Raw genomic sequence first — 21,277 nt, forward strand, 5'->3', positions numbered from 1 at the left:
TTCTCTCGGGTTGAAACTATTAATTAAGAGTAGATTTTAATTAAGCAGTATCTTTACTGTTTATTAAGTACATTTCAGTTTTCGTAAGTGCAGAACTAAGTACATTTCTTTAGATAAACTTCAGGTAAGTCTTCACCCCTGCATGACATGGAAATTCTGTGCTATCCGTATTTTGGTTTGCTTTTTTCCATGTTTTGGGTAATTAAAAAAAATTTTTTTTTAAAGTTTATTTACTTTTGAGAGAGAGACACACACACGGGAGTGTGAACAGGGGAGGGGCGGAGAGAGAGAGGGAGACATAGAATCCAAAGCAGGCTCTAGGCTCTGAGCTGTCAGCACCGAATCTTACGCGGGGCTCGAACTCACAAACCGTGAGATCATGACCTGAGCCGAAGTCGGACGCTTAAGGGACTGGGCCACCCAGTTACCCCCGGGGAATTTTTCTTAAAAATGGTGATCCAAACTCTTCTTGCTGAAGGGCCCAACTGAAGCAAGAAATGATGTAAGACTGGCTTCGACTCCCTGAGGAAGCAACCTATTTTCTCCCAATTCAATAAATGCTTCTTGCATACCTACTGTGCACCAGACGTCTTGCTAAGCAATTGTACGGAAGACCAACGTACGATTTTCGTATGTACCAATCAGGCAGTGTTACCTTGAAAGTTAATTTCTCCTGCATAATGTAGAGGCTATAACACTCCATCACCGTCATCGAAAATTTGAAAACGGCATATGATATGGTCATTGAGGTTTAAAATATAATCTATTTCTGTGGGGTTCTTTAGATTACTCAGAGCACAGTTGGTGTGGTTCATTTTGTGACGTTGATTGCTGCTGTGTACTCTCAAAGGAAAGGCCGAGGGAAAAAAGAGGAGGAAAGAGTGAAGGAGGAAGAAGAGGTTTCGACATTACCAAAATTGATGGGAGAAGGAAGCCCTGAGAAAGAATGGTATCCTCCCTTCGATCCTGACTTCCGTGTTTACGTGTATGAAGTGACCAAATCAATATTTCCCATAACCAATATTAAGGAACAGATTGAGGTCCTTGCAAGGTAAGTCAGCTGTCTCTGTCTATTCATGCACATTTTCAGTTTCTGAGGAAAAGTTTCTGATGTTAGCGGTTTGCATTTTTTAGTCAGTTTTCAGGTGACTCCGTCATAATAACTGCACCCCACCGCTGACTCTGAAGCAGAAACACAATCAATTGAAAAAACGCTCCATTTCTATTTTACGTCCTATTTCCACCAAGAATCAGAGCTAGGAGCTGGAAATTGCTTCAAGAAAAATGCTTTTGCTTTTGTCATTTTCTCCAGCGAAACCACTAAAGCCATCCTTCAATGTGATCCTAAGGAATGAATCAAGTGTGAAAATTAAATGACTCCGTAGGTAGATGGGGTGCTCACAATTTAAAGGAATCGTATCGTGAATTATTTGTAGACTCAAAAATTATGTTCTAATACAAACAACCATCACTGATTTTTATGTCCTATGTCTGATATTTTGCACTGCACGTTGCTCTAACGTGGGGGTGTGAGTGTTCTGAGGGATGGCTATTTGGGCAGGCTCAACACCCTGCAGATGTCAGTGAGGCTGCCTTCTTTTCCTTAAAAAGTTTTTTTAATGTTCATTTATTTTTGAGAGAAAGAGACAGAGCAGGAGCGGGGAGGGGGCAGAGATCAAGGGAGACACAGAATCCGAGGCAGGCTCCAGGCTCCGAGCTGTCAGCACGGAGCCTGACGCGGGGCTCGAACTCACGAACTGTGAGATCGTGACCTGAGCCGAAGTCGGACGCCCCACCGAGTGAGCCACCCAGGCGCCCCTGATCCTGCCTTCTTAATTGGAGCATTTAGTGTGAGTCCGCTAAGAGAAACCTGAGAACTTGACGTGGTAGCTGTGAGGGGTTAGGAATCACCTCAAGTGGAGGGTGGCCTTCGCCACTGTCACCAAGAAGGAGCAGGTGAGTTAGGTGAGCAGGTGGATCCTGCAACAGCTGGGGCCTCCGCGGGAGCTTGTACCCTCTCCAAGTTGAAGTGCACTGCACTCATCAAACCTGGATGTGACAACCGCAAGAAACAACAGCCGCCAGATCATTGACTTCTCGTCAGCCAGAACCGGAAGAGAACACTTTTGGCTGCTGGCGTTTTTCGGGTGTCCTTGAGAAGTGATGACTCAAGCAGAACTCTGATCTAGCTCATTTCAGCATTTGCCAAACGTCCTCGTGCTTTGTTCCTATCGGGAATACTTTTCATCGTTCCCAAATAATTGTGGGTTTTTCGTTGTTGTTTTTTTTTTTAAACCTGAGCCCGCACCAAGACGGGGATGCTGAGATTTGCCCCCGAGCTGTTGGTCCCCAGCATTGATCACGGTCTGCCTGGCTGGGTCGTGCGACAGCTTTCTCCCCCACCTTTCCTCCTGTTTTCGGCCGTTGTTCTTCCTCGCTTGGTTCTCGGTACAGCAAGACGAAAGTTTTTCTTAAAATGTGCAACTCTGCCTCTACTCCAAGATGCAGTATAGCCTTAGTTGACAGAGGATTTTTGTAGACGTGTTTACTGACCTCTTCAGGGAGAGCCTCCAATGAGGAGAAACCCCCGGGCACATCCATTCCAACTCCTCACCCAACTTATTTTTCCTTCTGCCTTCTTCCTCTCTTCCTCTCACTTTAGTGTTACCTAAACGCCATCTTTCTCTAAATCAAAAAAAAATTTAATCAAGTATATCTATATTTTTAAGGTTATGTTTTTATTTTGAGAGAGAGAGAGAGCCCCACCAAGGCAGGGGTAGAGAGAGGGAGGGAGAGAGAGACAGAATCCCAAGCAGGCTCTGCGCTGTCAGCGCTCAGAGCCCAATGCAAGGCTCAAACCCTTGAACTGTGGGACCGTGACCTGAGCAAAAAACCACGAGTCAGACGCTTGACCGACTGAGCCACCCAGGCGCCCCCCAAAATAATAAAATTTAACAGGGAAAAATTAGAAAACTTGAAAATATTTGGGAATCCAAAGGAAAAATTTCCAATGTTTGCACGTTATCTCTAAGTTCAAATTTGTTAAAAGAAGGACCGTGTATGTTAGCACGATGCCTTGGATTTCAGATTGAAGCATTTGTGAATATTTTTTCAAGGGCAAGATAAAGCTTTAAAACTGTGTTGATAGGAACTTTGTGTGATATGATTTGTTTCTTCTTATAAATATTGCGAAGATTAGCATTCATTTCTTCCTTTGTGTTGAATGAAATTGTGAGAGTGTCAGTCTCTATGTGATAGTTTGAATAGAGTGAGCCTAATGTTAACGCACTTATAGTAAGTTTAAAAAGTAAAGCAAATAAAGCCAGAGGAAATGCAGCTTTGACACATACAACTGTACGTAGAGTTACACTCAAAGCATCTAAAATGGGATGTGAAACTCGATTGATTGGATCTCAATGTCATTGACACAGGTACGTGGCAGAAAAAATGGGTGGTAAAATGTCAAAGGAGAAACTCCATAATTTCAGCTGGGAACTCCATATCAGTGAGCTAAAATTTCAACTTAAATCCAATGTTGTGCCAATTGGACAGATCAAAAAAGGAATCTTCTATCATCGAGCTTTGCTTTTCAAGGTATTTCAGATATTTTGCCTCATTTGCCTTTAGGTAAAAATGTTTGTCTTTCTCATAATAGTGTGAGCCACTTGCTAACATTTAACTGGCTAATATTAATCCTGCCACTTAGATTTACTTATTTGTGTGTGTGTGTGTGTGTGTGTGTGTATACACACACACACACGCACACACGTATATATTTGCCAGACTACTGGAAGCATATTCATTCAATATTTATCATACACCTGCTACAGGTCAAGGGCTCTTCTAAGGTCTGGGAATATGGATCTCTTAAAGCGATAGCCCCTGCATACACACAAGGGCTAGACTTGTGGGTTCTCAGGTGATGTCAGGGAAAGCTTCAGGGGAGGAAGTGATGTGTAGCCTGAGTATTAGAGAATACATAGGATTTCATCGGGTAAAGAAGGAAGACAAGAACATTCTAAACAAAGCAAACATTTTATACAAGATGACAGGAATGAGAGTCCATGGTCGACTTGAGGAATGTAGCATAGTTGGTCTGGAAAAAGGAAAGAGGACGGGTCAGATGCAGCTAAAGGGCTGGATTATAAAGCGCCATGTGAATTTGCACTTGATCCTAAAATCTGTGAGTGGCCACCGAAAGCTGTTAAGGGGAGAGCATGATTTAAAAAATACATATATAGGGGCGCTTGGGTGGCTCTGTCGGTTGAGCGTCCGACTTCGGCTCAGGTCACGATCTCACGGTCCGTGAATTCGAGCCCCGTGTCGGGCTCTGTGCTTGACAGCTCAGAGCCTGGAGCCTGTTTCAGATTCTGTGTCTCCCTCTCTCTCTGCTCCTCCCCTGTTCATGCTCTGTCTCAAAAATAAATAAACGTTAAAAAAAAATTTTTTTTAATAAAAAATAAATTAAAAACACATATATATGTATATATATGTATATACGTACAGAGAGATTTAAGAGCTAAACGGAAAGCAATTGGCGTCTGCCTAGGTGCGGTGTGAGGGACTGCATGAGAAGAACAAGATTTTCAGGCTCTGGGCAGGGCAACCGTTAATGTTGGCATCGTTCACTGAGGGGGACACGAGAGGAGGGTCAGGTTCAAGAAAGAGGGGGTAATTTTTTTTCCTCCACTGTATCAAGCGTCTGGAATATAATAAGAGCTGCAAAAATGGTTTCTGAACTGTAGACTGAATGTATACAATTCCTACTTCCTCCCAAATACCTACAAACCTCTTTACATCCATGTGTATCTTGCCTCCAGTTCCAAGCTAATTCTATATATAATTGGAGTGCCAACTTTCCCCAGTTTCTTTTTTTCCTTAAGTTTTATTTATTTTGAGAGAGAGAGAGAGCGAGGGAGAGCGTGTGAGGGAGGGGCAGAGAGAATGGGAGAGGGAGAACCCAAGCGGGCTCCACTCCATCAGTGTAGGGCCCAACTCGGGGCTTGAACCCACAAACTGTGAGATCATGACCCAAGCCAAAACCGAGAGAGAATGGGACACTTAACCAACGGAGCTCCCCTTGTGCTCCCCAATCTTCCTTATTTTCTTGGGTTTCTTGCTCTAGCAAATTCTTCTCTTCTGCCTTGAATCTCTTTCTCTCTCTGTTTCTCCTTTAAAATCTAAACTTAAGTCTACAATATTTAAAGAGGAAATATAAATCTTTTCTCGTAATAACTACAACTATTCCTGTAGCTCCTATCATCATGACCACCATCATTTTGAGCTACGTGACAGACACTTGATTAATGCAATTGTGAAAACTCTGAAAAATACCAAAAGTCAAAATTACTATCCTTGTTTGAAAGACAAGAAAACTGAACTGAGAGAGGGGATTTACCCAAGGTCAGCGAGAGGCACAGCTCAACTCTGAACCCGTGTCGATCTGAATCAAACCTACCATATTTTTTCTATCTAGATAATTCTCAGTCTTCGTCAAAATTCAGAGTCATCTCGGTACCTTGTCCCTCTTTGGCTCACCTCGTTCTTCTCCTTCAGGCCACTGCGGTCTCTCGCCTTGGCTCCCTCTCAGGAAGAACCACAGGAATCTATTGTCTGTCTTACTTGGTATGTCAAAGACTTTGTCACTCGTCCTTCTTATTCCCTGACAGCACTCTTCTTGAGTAACTTTTGTTCTCTCTCTCCACCTCATCTCAGTCTCCTCTGGTGACCTCTTTCCTCCAACGCTCTTTTAAGTGTTGGGGTCCCGCGACGTTCCGACACAGACTCTTCTCCCTTCTCACTCTATGTGCTTCATATGGTGAGGTCATGCTCTCACGTGGCCTTAAATACTAACTAAATGCCGCGGGTGTCCAGATTCTTCCCTCTGTCCCACAAACCTCTCCTGATTCCACATCCGTGTGCCTGTTTACCCTCCAGGCTGCACCTGAGTGTCTCACAGGCACTGTATTAGTGTGATCATCTGCTCAAACAAAATACCGTACATTGGGGGGCCTAACCAATAAATAGTTATTTCTCACGATAATGGAGGCTGAGAAGTCTCAGCTCAAGGTGAGAACGGAGCCAGCGTCTGGTGAGGACCCTCTTCCTGGTTTCCAGTGGCCACTTTCTTCCTTTGCCCTCACAGGATGGACGGACCGGGGGCTCTGGTCTCTTCCTCCTCCTACAAGCCCTCCCAATACCATCACACTGGGGGTCAAGGCTTCAACAAATGAGTTGGGGCGGAGGAGACCTAAACATTCAGTCCGTAGCATTATGCCAAACCGGATGCATTACCCTCAGACCTCGGTTGAGTCATCCAATTCATTATCCTGATCTTTCCCACCACTGACATCCCAACCACTGATAAATACCCACTGATAAAATCTCTTACCCTCTACCTCCGTAAATCATTCACTCCTCTGAATACTCTTCATCTCCTCCATTTTCTTCCAGTTTGTTGCCTCCTTTTTGGTTTCGCTTTCCCACCCCTAGGCGCCTAGAGAAATCATCCATGGACCTTAGAATTCGCTCACTAACTTCCCTCATCCTCTTGACCCCATCCTTCCTCTCCCCTGCCTCGCCAGTCCACCCTGGGCCAGTCTGATGGCTTGCCCTTTCCACGGTGCCGCCCAGGCTCTGGAACAGGACAGTGGGGGGACGCCACAGCCACCTCAGGGTGCCCAACTCAGGTGGACATTCAGGTGTCACCCTTTTCCATCTCCTGGTCACAGGCTTTTCTCTTTTTTCCTCAGCAGCTGTGCCCCACATCTGTCTTTCCTCCTACTAACACTTTTCATTGTTTCCCACCTCACAAAGAAAATCCAGACTTTCAGATGAGAACTCATTCAGCTCAGTGGGAGGCAGCGTCACCCTGAGGTTAGGACTCAGACTCTGGAGACCGATCCCCTGCCTTCCACGTTAGGTCACCACTTACTGTGACCTCCTTGGGGAAAATTATCTGACCTTGGTTTTACTCTCCATAAAATGGGAAATGCAATAGTATCTGTTTCACAGGATCATTGTGATGATTTAAAGTGCCTTGCCATGGAGTTTAAGAGGTCAGTAACCATTATTTTGGAAAGCATGTTTATTTTTGGCTCTCTACCCCGCAAGACAGTGTGTAAGATGATTCTGGTACCAATTCCAATGGGGGAGGGGTGGCGGGGATCGGGGTGGGCAGTTTCTATACATTCAGGTAATCCTCTGACCTCAGCTGGGTCAGTTCAACTCGATTCTGACACTACCTGCCTGGAGATGATGTCAGATCCCACAGGTTAAGGGCTCAGCCCTACAAGACTGTCCCCTCCTGGCCACACACGTTTCAGCCACCAGTCACAAGCCCAGGTTGTCATCTGTGCCTCTGACCAACAGATTGGAGGTTCCCCTGGACACAGCCCCCTCAGGGTTGATTAATTTGTTAGAGCGGCTCCCAGAACTCAGACACATTTTCCTGACTTGATCGGCAGTTTGTTAGAAAAGGATGTAACTCAGGAACAGCCAGATGGAAGAATTGCATGAAGAATGGTATGGGGTTGGGGCGCCTGGGTGGCTCAGTCGGTTGAGCATCCGACTTGGGCTCAGGTCATGATCTCGCAGTTCGTGGGTTCGAGCCCTGCGTCGGGCTCTGTGCTGACAGCTCGGAGCCTGGAGCCTGTTTCGGCTTCTGTGTCTCCCTCTCTCTCTGCCCCTCCCCCGCTCATGCTCTGTCTCTCTCTGTCTCAAAAATAAATAAAAACATTAAAAAAAAATTAAAAAAGGAATGGTATGGGGAGAGGGCTTGGAGCCTCCGTGTCCCCTCCAGGCACACCACTCTCCCCGAATCCACCAACCCGGCCCTTCTCCAGAACCTCTCCTTTTGGATTTTTATAGAGGCTTCATTACATAGTCATGATTGATGAAGTCATTGGCCACCGGGGACTGATTCAACCTGCAACCCCCTCCCCTCCCCAGAGGTCAGGAGGTGGAGCTGAAAGTTCTAACCCTCCAGTCGCAAGATTGGTTCGCCTGCCAAACCATCCCCACCCTTGGGGGTGGTCCAAAAGCCACCTCATTAAGAAAAGACACTTATGGCGCTCATCACTTAGGAAATCCCAAGGGTTTAGGGGTTCTGTGCGGAAACGGACGAAGACCAAACGTGTATTTCGTATCATAAATGACAATACCACGGAGTGCCATACATTTGGATACTGTTATGTGAGAGTTGACTGTTTACCAGGCAGGCTCAGCCTAGATAGGAGGTACGGCCTGAAAAATGACGACCATGTCTTAATCGTCTTGGTCCACCCAAGACTGCCTGGTGCCATCACGACACAGTACGTAATCAGTAAGTCACATGAATATATAAACAGGTGATTAAAACAACGCGATTCCTGCCTCCTCTGGCTAGGAGCATTTATTGAGCACCTGCTCTGTGCGGGGCTCACAGCCCTAAGCACTTGACACGTTTTAATCTACTTCATCCTTATAACCTGCTAAGCAGGAGGCTCTACCGTTATCCTCATTTCCCAGACGAAGAAACGGAGGCACAGAGAGGCTGAGCCCTTTGTTTGCGGTGACAGCAGCCAGGGAGCGGCTGAGCCGAAATTCAAACCCAGGCAAGTCTGAGCCAGCTCTCTCAATCCATCATGACGTGGCAAAGAAGTTTCCAGATTATTATTTTTTAACGTTTGCTTATTAATTTGAGAGAGACAGAGAGAGAGATGGAGAGTGTGAGCAGGGGAGGAGCAGAGAGAGAGGGAGACACAGAATCTGAAACAGGCTCCAGGCTCTGAGCTGTCAGCACAGGGTCCAACGTGGGGCTCGTACCCACCTTACGGTGAGATCGTGACCTGGTCAAGAATCGGATGCTTCACCGACTGAGTCACCCGGGCGCCCCAGTTTCCAGATTATTTTGAAGGTACTTTGTAAATAACCTCAAAACCAGGACGAACTGAAGAGACCACTTCCAAGGAACATTACACAACTCAGGAAGTGGCAGCAGGCAGCCCCAGCAGAGCAGGACCGTCCCCGGCCAACCAGCTCCTCCTGCTCACGGCACGATTTCCATCGCACAGAACAAATCGGCAAGAAATAGGTTCCCACCAATTTGATCCCTCCATTCAATCCCACTGCATATGACACCCCCAGAGCAGCCTAGAAGCATGGAAAGATTGATAGATGCACTAGTGTTGAAAACCCGCGGAATAGCTTTTCTCCAATGACGTTATCAATCTTGTGCTGATACAATGCCGTGTAACTGCCTGAAAAATGTCACTTCCCAGCAGGACCTACACGGAGATTTTTGAGGCTACAGGATCTCGAGGAAGAAGGGAACTTGTCACATTTTATTGGTTCCTATCACAATATTCCACGTGTTTTTTGGTTTTTTTCTTCCAGCCTCCTTTCTAAGCACTTCTTTGCAAGAGTCGTAGATTTCCCCTTCAACAAGATGGGTCTTAGAGCTCAGGATTTTTTTTCTCCCCTCCTCTCCCTCCTCACTTTTGGTCGATCTTGTGTTTTCTCCCACAGGCTCTGGCTGATAAAATTGGCATCGGCTGCTCTCTGGTTCGTGGGGAGTATGGCAGAGCTTGGAATGAAGTTCAGTTGATGAATGACTCTCGTAAGGGACTGATCGGGGCTCTCCCTCCTCCTGAGGTCTACATAGTTGACCTCATGTTCCATCCAGGCGGGCTGATGAAGTTAAGGAGTAGAGAGGCAGATCTTTACAGATACCTCTAAACGATCAAATGACCAAATGGGGGTTCACGGGAGAGAAGTTCATTAGATACGCTTTCTCTGAAGTTCACCAATTGGTTTTATTTCTTTAAATAAAAGTATGAGAAATGTTCTTTCTGTCTGCGTAGAAATGAGGACACTGGGATTGAACTTGGTTGTGTTTCTGATTTCAGTCTCTTGGCAAGAGTTCAGTCTGATTGGATCATTTTATGCTCCCTGGCCCTCATGTAAAGTTTATTATTGTCAAAATTAATCCTCTCCACTGTTTCCTAAGGAGCCTCTGTGCCCTTTGGGAATCACGTGTAAAACCACCCAGCTGCTGTTCCCGGGACAATACCGTGGCCTCATGACTGTCATTCTTCATGCCCAGAATGCTTCAGGGACACTTGGCTAAATACACTCAATGGTATTCAATGTCTTCTGTCACCTTGTCCCACTTTTGTAAAGTAGGATTATTGATAGTTCGAACATTTCTAGATTGATTTTAGTACTACGAATTCCTTTCTAAAAATTTGTGTTCGTATTTTTTAAAGTGTATTTCTGTCAATAACACCATTTAATATCCTTCACTGACCCAAAAATCTTTCTCAAACCTGTTCCCGTGAACTGTGTGTCTTCTGTCCTGTCTTGGATTACTTGAAACTATACCTCCAGTTCAAAACAATTCTGATTTCCTTTTACACGTTTTAATGCTGGGTCACGAAAAGAGTATTTTAAATGTATTTAGCTTAAAAATTCTTTCTTTAGAAACTTTTAAATGTAGAAATCGAGTAAATCTTTGTCAGAAATTGTGTTTTCGGTATTCAGAACAAAATGGGGAACAGACACACATTTCAAATGATGAATAAAAACTAGTAATGGGATGACTCTCATCAAATATATATATCTTAGTCTGGCTTTGAGTCTCAAGTTTATTGTAACCGTTTTACTCGAAGGTTTTTAAAAGTCAGCTTGATTTTAGAAGTGAAGGCTGAGATGATTCTGTATGAACCGATGTGTAACTTCAAAGAATTTGTATTTCCTTATTTCAGAATAAAGCTCTTTATATCAAATGGTGGGGCAATTACATTTATCATGCAATTTCATGAACTGAAGCATAGATTATAGGATGCAAACCCGTCTAAGCATTTTCAAGTCTGTTTTGATCCAGAACGCATTTAAAGTGGATTACAGAGATATGTAAGATGTAACAAGGTAAAAATAAATGAAAAACAGGCCTAAGTGTCGGAAAGAAAGTTCACCAGGGCCAGGAATAAGCTTAGAATTCAAACGCATCCATGAAAATCCCATGCATTTGTTAGCAGTGGGTGAAAATTTGACGCTAAGCTCTCCGGCAGACAATGCAGAGGGAAATGCTATCAGTTACATGATTTATAATAGGGTCCGCTCGCTAAAAGCACAAAGCGGTTTCTCAGGAGGAACAAAGACCAGGGAATTTCCTCTTTGGGAGTTTCATACAGATGACAAATGTAATATAGAAAATAACATCTTTGAAAAACAACCTCCCAGTAAGTTCTGAAAAGGGTTTTGGTAGGCGATGGCCTAACAGCAAAATGGATTCCATTCAGAGTCCCTGTGCTACGGTCCAGGTAGACATTACATTTTCCAGCCTGGTACAGGCCAAGGGTTACCCCCCTCTCCCCTTTTTTTCATCTTTGAAACATTTGTGTATAACGTCTCTCTCAGCGAGGCTCTAGGTAATTACTGAACAGGAATGAGTTTCAATTATATTTTCAGACAGTCCTTTGAAGTTTATCTATTTTGTGTTACCACGAGACAATACATTCACAATAGCCACACACGGCATCAAATACCTAGAAATAGATTTAATAGGAAATACATAAGAAAAACTGTAAAATTTTAACGAGATCTGAATTAATGAAGATACACACCATTTTCCTTGATGGAAACTCAGCAGTACAAAGATTTTAATGCTTCCCATATTAATATATGCATTTAGGATCTCATTCAGAATCCCGACACATTTTCTTTTCTGGAAACTGACAAATAGCAAACTTTATCTGGAAGAATGAATGCATATGCATGCCAATAATATTTGAAAGTAAGAAAACAAAGAATTGGTTTCATCATATACCAGGACATATATTAAAAGGCAGTAATAGGGGCGCCTGGGTGGCTCAGTCGGTTAAGCATCCGACTTCAGCTCAGGTCACGATCTCACGGTCCGTGAGTTCGAGTCCCGCGTCGGGCTCTGGGCTGATGGCTCAGAGCCTGGAGCCTGCTCCTGATTCTGTGTCTCCCTCTCTCTCTCTGCCCCTCCCCTGTTCATGCTCTGTCTCTCTCTGTCTCAAAAATAAATAAACGTTAAAAAAAAAAAAGGCAGTAATAAATTAGTATGGTATGGACATAAAAATAGAAAAATATTAACAGTACAGACACAGATACATATTATATATATATTTGAATATATATATTCGTATATATATATGAATATATATATTCATATATATATACGAATATATATATTCATATATATATATGAATATATATATACATATATATACATATATATATATATATAAGGATTTAGTATTGATAAAAATCGCTTTTCTGCCAGAAACAAGGCACAGTGATAGCCTATTCAGTAAGTGACAATGGGAATAATTTTCCCAAGGGAAGATCCTTTCTATAATGACGGATAAATGAGAAGCCACAGAAGAAAATATCTGACAAGTTTGGCTCCGTAAATCTTTCAAATTCCTGTGTAGAAAAATACAGCATCAGCAAAAATATTTCTGTTCAGCAAAATAAAATGTAAGCAAAATCATAGTCAGGGAGTAAAATATTTGCAGCATATGTATCAGACATCATGTCAGTGTCCTTAACAAACAAAGAGCTTCTATAAACCAATGAGCAAAAGATAATCCACTCGGAGAATAGTCAAAGACAACGATGTTTAAGTAGGGACATCCATACAGTGGTAATAAACAATCGCCAGATCTCAGTAGCCTGTCCTTTGTCGTATTACATGTCAAACACAGGTCAGTAAAGAAGGTTCTGTTTTCACACAGTCACCCAAGGACCCACGCTGACAGCAGCCCTTCTGCTTTATAGCAGTATGACCCGGAACACATGACTGTCTAAGCCACTGCAGTGGGGGCAGAAAGTGCTGAGGATCTCTTTCGGGAATTAGGTGCTTTGGGTTGAAATAACAGGTTATTTGATCAGAACTAGACCCAGGAAACATGGGGAAATATCTGGAACCAAGGAGATGTGAGTTGGAATCCTACTCTGTCACTTAAAAGCCGTGAATACCCCGCAGGTGTTGTGGTTGTGAGGTTTCAGAACAATGTATTATAAAGTAGCGTGTTGTTCTCTTCTGGAGGTCAAACCATTTCATTAAAATTAATACCTAACTTTTAAAAGCAGCTATTAATTGAATACAGAAATGGACAGGTAAATAGAATCCTCTCCCCAGGCTTCCCTCCCCGGCTCTTGAGCAGGTATCCTAAATGAGGATTCGAGTCTACACTGCACTTTTATGAAATACACATCAGATTTCAAATGCACTAATTCCCTGTCAAAGAAGCACCATTGTCGTCCACGAAAAATACTTTTCCGGATGCTCAAAATACTACGCGAAGTCAAATGGATACTGACCTTTTCTTTTTATTGGCACAGAATTCTTCAAATATGGTAACTTGTTTCTCAACAAGATTATCACCGCGATATTCCTCTGCAGAAGGTGTAATTGGAGATACGATGCATCAGGAGATGGTGTGTTTTCCTTTAGAACTCTCCATTTATTTTAAATTTTTTAATGTTTTTATTTTTGAGAGAAAGACACAGAGACACAGAGACACAGAGAGAAAGAGACAGAGCATGACTAGGAGAGGGGCAGAGAGAGAGGGAGACAACAGAATCCAAAGCAGGCTCCAGGCTCTGAGCCATCAGCACAGAGCCCGATGCGGGCTGAACTCCCGGACCGTGAGATCATGACCTGAGCCGAGGTCGGACGTTTCACCCACTGAGCCACCCAGGCGCCCCTCCTTTAGAACTCTTCAAAGAAACGCTGTAATACATATACTAGTTGTTTCTTTCTTTTCCTAACTCAGCACTAATAAGGTAGGATAAACAGGCTCTACGAAAATTATATGGAAAATATCACTGTTTGGGGTGTAATCTTAAAGCAATACAATAGTAACAAATCACTTATCTACAATTTAGTATTTAAAAGTACTATTCTTTAAAGTTACCTGAATATTTTTATATTGATAACTAGCAAAAGCTTTGCTTGGGCTTATACTCTTAAAACCCTGAATATATATTATTTTAATAATAAAAGTGGACCTGACTTCAAAAGACGGCCATCAAAGTGTGAGCTGGGAATATATTAATATAATGAATTCAAATAAGGCTCTCACGGAACTCAGGCAGTACAGGAGACCTGTAGTGATCTGCCAATAAACAACCCACAAATAACCATTTTTAAAATATTAAGTATTGTTGGAAAGGGTAAAGAAATTCTGCTGTGATGTTACTAATGAATTCAATAGGCCCTTATTATCGAGAAGCAATATAATAGCGGGGGTAAAGGCCTAGATTTTAGGGTCAGAGCTGAAGTTAAGTTGTGCGTCTTTTTCTACCTGTGTGACCTGGACAAAGTTACTCAACCTCTCTGTTCCTCAGTTTACCCTTTTGGAAAATGGGGAGACACAATAACAAACATGTGCATATTGTTTCCTATGTGTCAGGAGAAGCTAAGTAACTTATCCAAAAATCACTCGGCTAAGAAGCAGCAAAGTTTTAAATTTGAACCTGATTTGTTTCCAGAGGCTATGCTCCCAATAGTATGTGCCTAATAATCCCGCTGTTCAGTTGAAAGGCGACCATGGTGCGAATGACCGATGTGTGTGTGATTAGGGGCAGGAAGGGGTGTGGATATGGGAGTACACGCCCGCGTGTGCGTGCATGTGTGTATGTGGGTGTGTTTATAGCTCGTTTTCCTCACATTGCTCACACAGTGTTCTGTTCACGCCTCTTCCTTTAGCACATTTTGAGGGAATTCTTTATTCTATTCGGCTCCTGGGCCGGTCCGTCAACCCTTACTTCCAGCGACGTGCATTTTGAGGGTATGGACGGGCAAGCAGTTGTGCTTTACCTCACTTAGTCTCCGAGCACCTGGCTAAAAATTTAAGGGAGACTCTCACGCTGCCATTTTTGTCTTCCTTGGTTTCTTTAGGCTGTAAGATGGACCTACTTGATGTTAATCCAACGGACCCCAGAGCAGTGGCCTTATTTTTCTACGAGGATGAGGACAAACGTGGCCCGTCTAGGAAAGAAATGTTCCTAACTTCTGGAGGGTGAAGGGTCTGAGGGTTTACTCCAGGGGCAAGCTAACTGCCACAGTTTCTTGGCTGCTGGCATCAGACACGAGACTCCTGGGTCAAAGACAAAGGACTTCGTTACTCACCGCACAGCAAGCAGCATGAGCCAAGCACAGTGTGTCCGTTCTCTCTGCTCCCAAGTCTCGTGGGGACGACCTGGATAGACCCAGACGCGTGCCGGCAAGTGCAGTGGATTGTGCGTCGGGAGAGGGACCTTGCTCTTACAGAACCCAGTCTTTTGTAATGGGCAGTAAGCATAGCCGCCCTGTCACCAGAGGGAGACACTATCTCTATCTTCCCAGGCTGTGTGCCAACATCCTTGAAAAGAGAGTCAAGGCAGAACAAAGGCAGTCAGGAAGCCTCTGAGTGTAAGACATGCAGAAACAAAGGAGAGTCACGGAGAATTCTCTCCCAGGCACTTGATCAATTCTTATGGTATTAAAGGTGTTATGGAATTTCTTATCTATAAAATAGAGAGATAGTCGACACATGGTTATGGAAACCTACCCTAGCCATTCTCTCTCTCTCTATATATATATATATATATTTTTTTTTAATTTTTTTAAGTATATTTATTTGTTTTTGAGAGAAAGAGTACGAATGGGGGAGGGGCAGAGAGAGAGAAAGAGAGGCAGAGAGAGAGAGAGGGAGAGAGAGAATTTCAAGCAGGCTCCACGCTGTTAGCACAGAGCCCGATGCGGGGCTCGAACTCGCGAACCGTGAGACCGTGACCCGAGCCAAAACCAAGAGTCGGACACTTAACCGACTGAGCCACTCAGACACCCTGAGATACACCTCTTTATAACATTTTACATAAATAAAACTTTATTATGTATCCGTAATTGTATATCAGCTCAATGACTTATATATCAGCTCGATGACTCTCGAGTCGAATTTTCTTTCTAAAGGAGTGTTGGTGAGAGAGTGTGATAGTTATCCTCCGTATCATCCCCCCTAATCTTTTGTTTACAAGTTCAAATTCAGAGAAGCCTCACTTTCTCCCCTGAGCTTCCCGGGATGCCTTTTGCTCTTCTGATGACCTCTATAATGCTGTGTTTGGCACTCACTCTGGCGTTTCCCCGTATGCTCACTGCCTGGGCCCATTTTGGTAAAGCAAGAAAACATCAGGTACTGTTTCCGAGCAACAGAAAAACTTGGGAGTCAGAGGAACTTGGGTGCGAGCCCTCCTTCTACCATTCTCAACTGTGGGATGTTGAGCAAATGCTTTGGTTTTCTTGTCTTTAAAATGAGGATGTAATAGGGACGCCTGGGTGACACAGTCGGTTAAGCACCCGACTCTTGGTCTGGGCACAGGTCATGATCTCAAGGTTTCATGAGTTCGAGCCCCACAGCAGGCTCTGCCCCGACAGTGCTGTGGAGGCTGCTTGGGATTCTCTCTCTCTCTCTCCGTCTCTCTCCGCCCCTCCTCGATTGTATGCTCCGCCTCTCTCTCTCAAAATAAATAAACTTAAAAAAATTTTAAATGAGGATGTAATAACACCAGCGACCTCACCAGGTTGCCCTGCGGAAGAAATAATAAGAAAGTGCCTGTAACTTGCACAGTGCAGGGCCAAACACGGTAAGCAGACAACTGTTAGCTATTATGCTTTGATCTCTCCCAACGAAACGGGAGATTATTTCGCGTCTGGCAGACACCTTACTGGCAGATTTACTAGCACGAGATGAGTTGAGCGGTATTTGTTGACTGTCTTGATGCCTGAAACGAGCTGACTTTAAAAACTAAAAATGGGCTTTTCAGCCGTTTTCAGTTTCCCCTGGATACTTTCGAAAGTAGCGGTGCGGTCAGGAGTACTCTCATTTCCAGGTAAAACGCCTTCTCCCCTTCGGGGTAGGGGAGGCAATGACCGCACAGCCGCTCGTGAAGTTGTGCAACAGGAAGTGAAAATTCAGAAAGGCTCGCGGTCTTTGGAGCGGACGCCCCCACACCACCCTCATCGCGCATGCGTGCATCCCCACGTAACCCGCCCCTTGCCTGCCCGCAGGATGCAACCTGTCGTGGCTGCTTCGTTAGGCGAGAACAGAGCGTGGCTTCCACGGCTTAATGACTTTGTATTGCTGCTTGGCCCAGCTCGTCTGCGACTGTGAGTGACTCATCTCGCACGTTTCCCTTCCAACGTACCGTTTGCGTCGCGAGGACCACTCAGGTCCTTGTTAACTTGCTAACCGTGCGTAGAGCTCCAGATTGGCCCAGATCTTTCCGTCATCGGAAACCTGCACAGGAGAAGGCCCTTGTTCTTACACGTCCCCAGTAATCGGCATCTGCTTTGGGTCTATTTCAGGCGCGAGTGTCTGGGTCTGACCTCAGGGCCATGAGCTGAGCGCCATCAATTTCCTTTTCCAGCTCCTAGGTATCAGCCCCCAAATCCTGCAGACAGTTGGACTCTGATTATCTTGAGAAAGTCCCAGTTTGTTTTACACAACAACAGCTGGCATACAAATGGAATCAAGCACTTTTAAGTAGTCATTAATCATACTGATGAGAACAGCTGAACCAAACAGTGTTCTCTCTAAGTACTTACACATCTGACATACAAATCAAGCGATCGTCCAATTAGTTATTTATAGGTTCCTTTCTTTGAAAAATCTTAATGTCTGTCTTTCCTTTTTGATATTCCATAGTCTTTACTTTTAGAGGGAAAAAAAACCTTGAAAAACCCAGATGAATGCATTTATATCTATATTATCAAGTCATTTATCTGCTAAATCACTGAGCGATTTCGTTTATTTGCTTCCCAGAAAAAAAAAAATCTTTAATCTCTTTTAACTTTGTTAATACGCATAAGAGAAATGAGGAAAGAGAGGTACATATGATAGACGCTTACAGAACAGAAAGCTTGACTTGTATCCCTTCTATGCAATTATTTATTCCTTTAAGAATTAGGATGAGAGAGAAAACTTGGCTGAATGAGATGAGATTTTCCTTATTCAGTTTGAATTTTCCCTAGCTAAGTAGGACAATCATAAAATAAAAAGTAAAAAGGGAGCTCAGAATTGCCAGAGAGGGACATCAGTGCCCCACTCAGAGGTAATAATATGGAACCCACCCTAGCGGGCTTTAGGGATTAGCACAAAATTTAGCATCAGGAAAGCCCTCTCCATGCCCGGGAGCCATGATTACTAGCTACGTAGACATTACTGGTGAGTTAAAAACATTTATGGGATAACTCAAACGCTCCCTTCTTGCTCATGTTCTTTACTCAATGAGTGCCCTGGGACTCAGGATTGCCATGTGGCGCCATTCAGAGACTATGCTCACAGATATGAAATCCCATAGAAAGAATGGAGAAACGAGGAAGGCTTTGGTATATCTCTTAAATACTAGCCATCCGATTCCTTCTAGGCTTAGTCGGGGGTTCATCGTTCCATTATTGACAGAGTCCCGAAGGCCTGGGCTCTCTATCCCCCCATCTGGGGGATGGCGTCTGGCTGGGAACATAGTCCAGAGCCGTAAAGTAAATCACTCCAGGGAAGAAACCAAATCTTGCCTTAGCTTGTCGCTGGCCGAGCCTCGGAGCCTGGGAGAGGACACTCAGAGAGTAGCCTCCCCCAGGACATGTTCCGTTATCATTTTTCACGTACAGTTGGCCTCTCTGTCGAAGACACCACGTAAAAAGGACACAAGAACCCGCAGAGGTCAGCTACGAGCTAGAAAATTCCACAGAGAAGGTCAGAGTGGATCTTTAGCAAGTGTTCCAAAGTGTTCCCTCAGCTCAGGTTTCAATGTCAAGGGTTAAGTGTGGGTATGAAGACATTAATCCAAGCAGAGATTTGCACGTTACCGTTCCTCAAAGTTAAAGAGAAAAGAACGGAACTTTTTTCGTTAAGTACGCTCTACAGTTAACATGGGGCTTGAACTCACGCCCCCCCCCCCCCAGAGGTCATGAGTTGCATACTTTACGGACAGAACCAGCCAGGCTCCCCCAAACTTTTTTTTTTTAATGAACGGATTCGTTTCCGTAAGGAGACAATTTAAAAAATGTAAGAAATAAGTTGTCTAAGAAATTTGTCACCCACGCTACGCTGAATGCCTAGGTTGCAAGGTGCCATCGGCTTTAACATTTTGTTATTCCAGTTTTGTTGTTTGCTGATGACAGGGTTCACGGCAACTTGGCATACTGAAAATTTTTAGCTGATGGAATTTGAGTAACGGCAGGTGCGGGAAGGTCTCCCCGACCTCCCCGGTGGCCCCCAAAACAGGTCATGAGACCCTCACATGAGAGGTGCCCTCCCTATACCCAGAGGAAAGGAACATCCTCATCTCCAAAGACTGAACAGGGCGCTGAGAGGAATTCAAACAAAGAGGACTTGCTAAGTTTCCTCCAAGTTGACTGCAATTAGCTCGTATCCTTTTGTCCTACCGTGTTCTCCCACAACTTTCCACCGTCCTCCAAGCCTAGTATAAAAACACACAGGGTTCACTTTTCTCGGGTCTTCTTTTTCTCATGAAGGCTCCTGGGTCATGTAAAGCTTATGTTAAATACATTTGTGTCCTTTTGTCTGGTGAACCAGAATTTTGTGAGTCCCATCTACGGAGCTCCAGCCAGAGAACCTACGAGGGTAGGTGGACAAAGACCTTTCCCTCCCCTGCACTGAACCGGGGCAGGCTTGAGTTGGTTGACTCATCTCCTCGTCTTTTTGTTTATTTGTTTTTAAATGGTTATTTATTTTGAGAGAGAGAGAGAGAGAGAGAGAGAGAGAGAGAGAGGGAAGGAGGGAGAGAAGAATCCCAAGCAGGCTCTGCGCTGTTGACCCGACACAGAGCTCGATCTCATGAACGGTAAGATCACGACCTGAGCCCAAGTCAGTAGTCGGGCACCCAACCGACTAAGTCACCCAGCCACCCCTCCTTGTCTTTTTAGACTCATGCCATTGAGACAGGTAATCACTGAAATCCTTGGACCCTGAGAATATTTAGATGATGGGCTCCCAGTGCCCGTTGGTATGCTATTTTTATTCTTGGGGCTTGGGTATGTGGTTTCCACAGGGAGTAATATCTGTACCCTCCCTTTTGGAGAAATAGACTCACTCACTCCCCAGTCTCCTAATTATGGATGTAAATTGTGAGCACGTTATGATTAGCATAACGCCTAGAAAGGTATCTCATTATAATTTTTTAAAGTTTTATGCACAGCTGTAAGCAAAATCTGAAATGACCATCGTGGGAGACGTGTGTCGGGGCATCGGCTGATACCGCGGTCATCAGGTTCATTGCCTAGCTCTGCTACTAAGTGACTGGTCTTGGGCAGGCGACTCTGGCTCTCAGTTTCTTTGCCCAGAAGATGGCAATGACAATAATCCCTGCTCATCAGGTTGTTGTGAGAATCGAACAGATGAATAAACACAAAGCTGTCAACAACGGTGCCTGGCACAGAGAATGAACCCGGTGAATGTCCGCTCTCCTCAGCCCCTTCACACCATGCCTGGGGACCCAGATTTTCAGACAGAATCCGCATAAAGGGGAATCCGCGGATTGAAACAATCCACAGCCGCCTTTCATTCAGTGCGGGCCGCCCTGGATGGAAGGAGAACCGTGGCGCAAATCGCCTCCCCGACCAAACCTGAAAACCTCTCTCTCCTCCCCGGGGGTGTGTAAGGGCGAGTTGGGGTGAGGACAGCTACTCCCTCCCACTTCTGCATCTGAAAAAACAAGACTAGGAAAATCTACCCGAATGGTTTCTGACAGCCCTAGGAGTATGATAAAAGGCTTCTTTTTTCTTAAAAGAAAAATCACTTTTAATCACTCGGCGTCAGGAGCCGGGAACTTTCTGTTGTGAAATAACCCGAGCTCCCGCTTCCTTTGCTCCCCCTGCAGAGCCCCGGGTGGGAGGAGGCAAGGGCGTCTGGGCAGAGCCCTTGAAATTCAAGGGCAAGGGAGGGCCCGGAAGGTCCAGGGTTTCCTGATCTCCAGGGCTGCAGACGACAGCTGGGCTTTCCAGGAATTCGGTCCTGCAAAGCAGGGAGGGTCCTCACGTCTGTACTTGAGATTCCCAGTGTGCTGGCTCACCAGGTGCACCCGTGGCAAACCTCGTGGGGGGCAAAAGCTGGTTTCCCAGCCCAGTTTCCACCCTTTTCTCCCAGCGTACCCCCCGCCACCCCCACACACCCTCAGGTTCATCAGAGGCTGCTCTCTGGAGGCCCATTAATTCCAAAGCCTTCTTTCTAGAATGATGAACTCTTCAGAATCTGCATTGTTT

General features: G+C 44.6%; 1 protein-coding gene across 12 annotated transcripts in view; it reads left to right on the forward strand.

The window, feature by feature from the left end:
• ARMC3 (armadillo repeat containing 3) overlaps window positions 1–15,567 on the forward strand; it is a 106,055-nt gene extending 90,488 nt beyond the window's left edge. For 11 of the 12 annotated variants that reach the window (XM_042991218.1, XM_042991217.1, XM_042991220.1 and 8 more), the window contains 3 exons: window positions 851–1,051; window positions 3,432–3,594; window positions 9,508–10,604. In XM_042991218.1, coding sequence (XP_042847152.1) covers window positions 851–1,051; window positions 3,432–3,594; window positions 9,508–9,717 — 574 coding nt within the window. In that variant the 3' untranslated portion in view covers window positions 9,718–10,604. Of the gene's footprint in view, window positions 1–850; window positions 1,052–3,431; window positions 3,595–9,507; window positions 10,605–14,917 lie in introns of those variants that run through there. The other variant, XM_042991225.1, reaches the window with a different exon arrangement.
• Window positions 15,568–21,277: the final 5,710 nt, after the last annotated feature.

This window comes from Panthera tigris, chromosome B4 (assembly GCF_018350195.1).
Source record: "Panthera tigris isolate Pti1 chromosome B4, P.tigris_Pti1_mat1.1, whole genome shotgun sequence".
Classification (NCBI taxonomy): domain Eukaryota; kingdom Metazoa; phylum Chordata; class Mammalia; order Carnivora; family Felidae; genus Panthera; species Panthera tigris.